The 4,072-nt window shown below is 54.4% G+C and overlaps 1 protein-coding gene across 1 annotated transcript; it reads left to right on the top strand.

The window, feature by feature from the left end:
• The first annotated feature begins 1,518 nt into the window (after positions 1-1,518).
• DICSQDRAFT_100783 (ubiquinone biosynthesis O-methyltransferase) lies at positions 1,519-3,029 on the top strand. The gene is made up of 4 exons (XM_007362876.1): positions 1,519-1,844; positions 1,895-1,999; positions 2,047-2,310; positions 2,379-3,029. Exons 1-4 carry the CDS (start codon positions 1,605-1,607, stop codon positions 2,769-2,771), a joined length of 1,002 nt encoding a protein of 333 aa, XP_007362938.1. The 5' UTR covers positions 1,519-1,604; the 3' UTR covers positions 2,772-3,029.
• Positions 3,030-4,072: the final 1,043 nt, after the last annotated feature.

The following is a 4,072-nucleotide window of genomic DNA, read 5'->3' as shown; positions in this document are numbered from 1 at the left end:
AGGTTGGCGGTATGCCAGAGCCTGGTCGGCGGGGCCTGCGAGGGTGAGGAAGGACAGTGCCGCGACGTTGAAGCCCTGTATGTGTGCAAAGCGGGCAGAGTCAGGAATCGATGCTAGACACAGAGGTGTTTCAGAACACTGTACTCACAGCGAGCTGAGTGGCAGGAGGGAGGACGTCCGCAGACACAAACTTGTCGGTGTAGATGACGAATGCCGGGCTTGGTGCAGCCGAACGGGCAACCAGAGGAGCCGGAGCAGCAAGGACGCTGCTAACGGAAGCCAGCGCCAGCGCGACAGAGACGGAAGAGATCATGCGAGCGAAGGAGAACATCTCTAGGACGTTAGAAGAAGAAGACAACAACAAGAGAGAGGAACGAAGGATGTAAAAAGCCGACTAGCGGACTTGAGAAATGTGAAGACGAACGAAAGTAAAGGAGCGGGTGCTGAGGTTGGCAGACCGCACATACCACACCTTTTGTACTCCTCGAGCGGAAACATAGGCGGTACGGCGCCCACCGAGGTGCGGTTACATCAAATGTCTACAACACCCAGTTTCGCTGAGGCGGTGAATTGCATGCGGCCGGTTGGGTGTGGGTTGCAACGATGGCGCGTCTGGTATGGCCTGGCCGTACGACTACATGTGATCTCTGAAATCAGTCGTCAGCACTTGCCACAAAGGTCCGCTGACTTTGCGTTACCGTATATTCAATCATGTATCAGGGTGCCGCAGGCGTTTGCAATGGGCGATGATCTGCTCACTGCCGACAGGCGCACGGGCGGCTGTCGTCGGAGGTAAATGGTCTGCAAGAGCCATCTTGTTTGTGCAGAGCCCATCATCTCTATACAGCGGGACGGCTACCGCTTGTCCACACAAAACGATGCTATGGGCAGTTGTGAGATGAGCCGTATGCTTGCCGACCGTTCGATCGCAGTATACGCCGGGTGTCTGTGAAGTCTGAGACAAAATGTGTTGCCGTAATGATTGATACGGATGAGCGTCATTCCGTCGATGTTTGAAACAACGGCAAGAGATGTGGTGCAGCCGCTGAGGCGTAGTTGATTGTAGCCCGTCTAAGGGATGACCTATTTTTGGAGGAAGTAGAACTGACAAGCAGCAAAAGTCACCATCCAGATCAGCCGACAGCTTTTTTCGACGTCGGGGAAGGTGTTGTGAACGGGGGTGAGGTCCGAGGGGAGCAAGCGTTGGTCAACGCGGACGAAGACAAGTGGGCGCCTGACCAAGAAGAGCCTGGTGGCAGTGCAATCTCTATATATGGCGACGCTCCCGTCGTTGTGCTTCGGTCGGTACTGCTGGAACATCTGAATTGTCGGAAGGAAAAACCCTATGTACTATCTCTCATAGTATCCAGACACAAACATGAACTGGATGTAAAGGGTCTTCCCCGAGACTATGTAGGGCCGAGCCGGTGCTGCCATAGCTGGCGCTCAACGGGTGGGTTCGAAAGAGGCGCCCATTGAGAGCCTCGTCGTCGTTTCCTGTGTACGTACGGCTCCGACGCTGGCCCCGCTCACTCTCTTCATCTGACCGTGATTGTGCTTTCTTTCTGAACACTGTAGCTTCTGGAGCGCGTCGACTGACTTTGATGACCCCTTTGCGTGGCGCGTGTAATGCGGCGCGACGTTCTCTGGTTTATCGTTGGGCAACCTCAGCGTCTCGACATTTCGCATCTCTGCACGCTGGTCCTGCCAATCAGTCCAGTGTGAACCCTGACGAAATTGCCCATTTCTCCAAACTCTCGCAAGCATGGTGGGATGAACGTGGCGAGTTTGGTCTCTTGCACAAGATGAACCCTGTACGCATACAGTTCATCAGGCAGAAGATGGTAAGTGTACTGGTCACAATCACTCTGGTTGCAACCCTGATACCCCGAAGTTGGAGATGCGGAGAGAAGATGGGCTAGATGATGTCAACATGGCGCGACCTTTGAATGATATGGACGTGTTGGATGTTGGGTGTGGTGGTGGCTTGCTGTGCGAGGTAAGCACTGGTGCAAATCAATCCTTCGTGTTGCTTACTTGTTGCAGTCTCTTGCAAGACTAGGAGGTCGAACATTTGGTATAGATGCCTCTGCGTCTAACATAGCCATCGCTTCACTTCATGCCTCCGCCGACCCTGGGCTTACGTCGACGCGAAAAGGGAATCACACCTTAACATACGAACATACATCTGTGGAGGACCTTCTGGCTCAACGAGGGCCCAAATCCTTCGACGTAGTATGCTCTATGGAAGTCATTGAGCATGTGGACAACCCAGCTGCGTTCTTGACTAATTGCGCCACGTTGGTGAAGGTGCGTCGTCCCCTTTCATGCGCTTGATCATCCGAATTCTCATAACCTGGTGTCCGGAAACGTTCCAGCCTGGTGGTCATCTATTCCTGTCGACGATTGCGCGCACCCCGCTCTCATACGCGCTCACAATCCTCGCCGCCGAACACATTTTCCGATTGGTCACGCCCGGCACCCACACGCATTCAAAGTATATCAACCCCGACGAGCTGACTGATTTCTTCCTCCGGCTCGATTCAGATCCGGCGTCGCAGAGCGCGGTCGTTGATCCGCCAGAGGTGCGCCGTCCCTGGATTTCACGGCTTTACGGCAGTGTGCCTGCGCGTACCGAGGCGGAGGTGCGAGGTATCATATATCTGCCATGGAAAGGGGAGTGGATGTTGGTCCCTCGAGGGGCTGCAGGCGCGAGCGCATGGGCGGAGGCGTGCAATTACCTATTCTGGGTTCGGCGACCTTTTGAATGAAAGTTAGTACATCAGGTCTGCCTCCCTCTATGCTGGGTGTGTGCCTGGGGCTTTGCCACGTTCCCATTGGAGATATGCCCTACTCGACCGGCCCATAAGCCAGACTCTGAGGGCTCCTCATAGTCATCTCCGTGCAACCCGGTGTGTCCGAAGACCATCTAATCCCGCATCCGGGACGGGGTAGGTGCATCGTCTTGTTTCCTCCCTGCGTTTCATGCCGTACTTTCCAGGTACTTTTGACGCCGGAAAGGCGTTCACAGCCTCATCATGTACCACCCGATTGTACTCACTATGCCCGCTCATCAAACTTGCCCGCAGGGATGTTGTCCGCCAGTGCATGTTCGCAGAGATAATCATATGGTGATCTATCCTTAGTTCAGCGACGGCATCTCTCATCATCCCAGCGCAGTTCAACGCCTGTAGCGCTAAGTGTCAATAATTTCTTACAGGTGAATAGGTATGTGCGTAGTAACCCTTGTGGATTCTGCCGATGCGAGTGTCCTATGCAGTGGTCGCGAAGGACATGAAATTCCTGTCGTCAATGGGTCATCCTCCGGCGTCTCGTCTTGTCTGGCCACAGACACAGCCCAAAGGCGGGCCTGGTCGTAAGGCAGTGAAGGTGAGTGCTGTATATCTTCACCATGCCAACTCTATTACAGAGAATTACCGCGAAATAGAAAGGGGTTAGTGCCCGTCGTAGGTCCCCATCAATCACCACCCTAGGTAGCGCTTACAGAGATGATACGCTGCTGATGTACAACTTACCTCCGGCGCATGTCGACGCGTCCCGCTCTACGGCATTGCTATGTCCAATGTGGGCGCATACAATTTGCCCCCGCCCGGTAGTTCCTTGAGGAGTACAAAAGGTGTGGTATGTGCGGTCTGCCAACCTCAGCACCCGCTCCTTTACTTTCGTTCGTCTTCACATTTCTCAAGTCCGCTAGTCGGCTTTTTACATCCTTCGTTCCTCTCTCTTGTTGTTGTCTTCTTCTTCTAACGTCCTAGAGATGTTCTCCTTCGCTCGCATGATCTCTTCCGTCTCTGTCGCGCTGGCGCTGGCTTCCGTTAGCAGCGTCCTTGCTGCTCCGGCTCCTCTGGTTGCCCGTTCGGCTGCACCAAGCCCGGCATTCGTCATCTACACCGACAAGTTTGTGTCTGCGGACGTCCTCCCTCCTGCCACTCAGCTCGCTGTGAGTACAGTGTTCTGAAACACCTCTGTGTCTAGCATCGATTCCTGACTCTGCCCGTCTTTGCACACATACAGGGCTTCAACGTCGCGGCACTGTCCTTCCTCACCCTCG

Source organism: Dichomitus squalens, assembly GCF_000275845.1.
Source record: "Dichomitus squalens LYAD-421 SS1 unplaced genomic scaffold DICSQscaffold_5, whole genome shotgun sequence".
In the NCBI taxonomy this organism is placed as follows: Eukaryota; Fungi; Basidiomycota; class Agaricomycetes; order Polyporales; family Polyporaceae; genus Dichomitus; species Dichomitus squalens.
This window is presented reverse-complemented; position numbering and strand designations above follow the sequence as displayed.

Excerpts from the sequence above, each read along its gene's own strand:
- DICSQDRAFT_100783 (XM_007362876.1), top strand. The coding sequence starts at position 1,605 with ATGACCCCTTTGCGTGGCGCGTGTAATGCGGCGCGACGTTCTCTGGTT. Across the intron at positions 1,845-1,894 it reads AGTTCATCAGGCAGAAGATG|TTGGAGATGCGGAGAGAAGA; the intron begins GTAAGTGTACTG and ends GATACCCCGAAG. Across the intron at positions 2,311-2,378 it reads ATTGCGCCACGTTGGTGAAG|CCTGGTGGTCATCTATTCCT; the intron begins GTGCGTCGTCCC and ends GAAACGTTCCAG.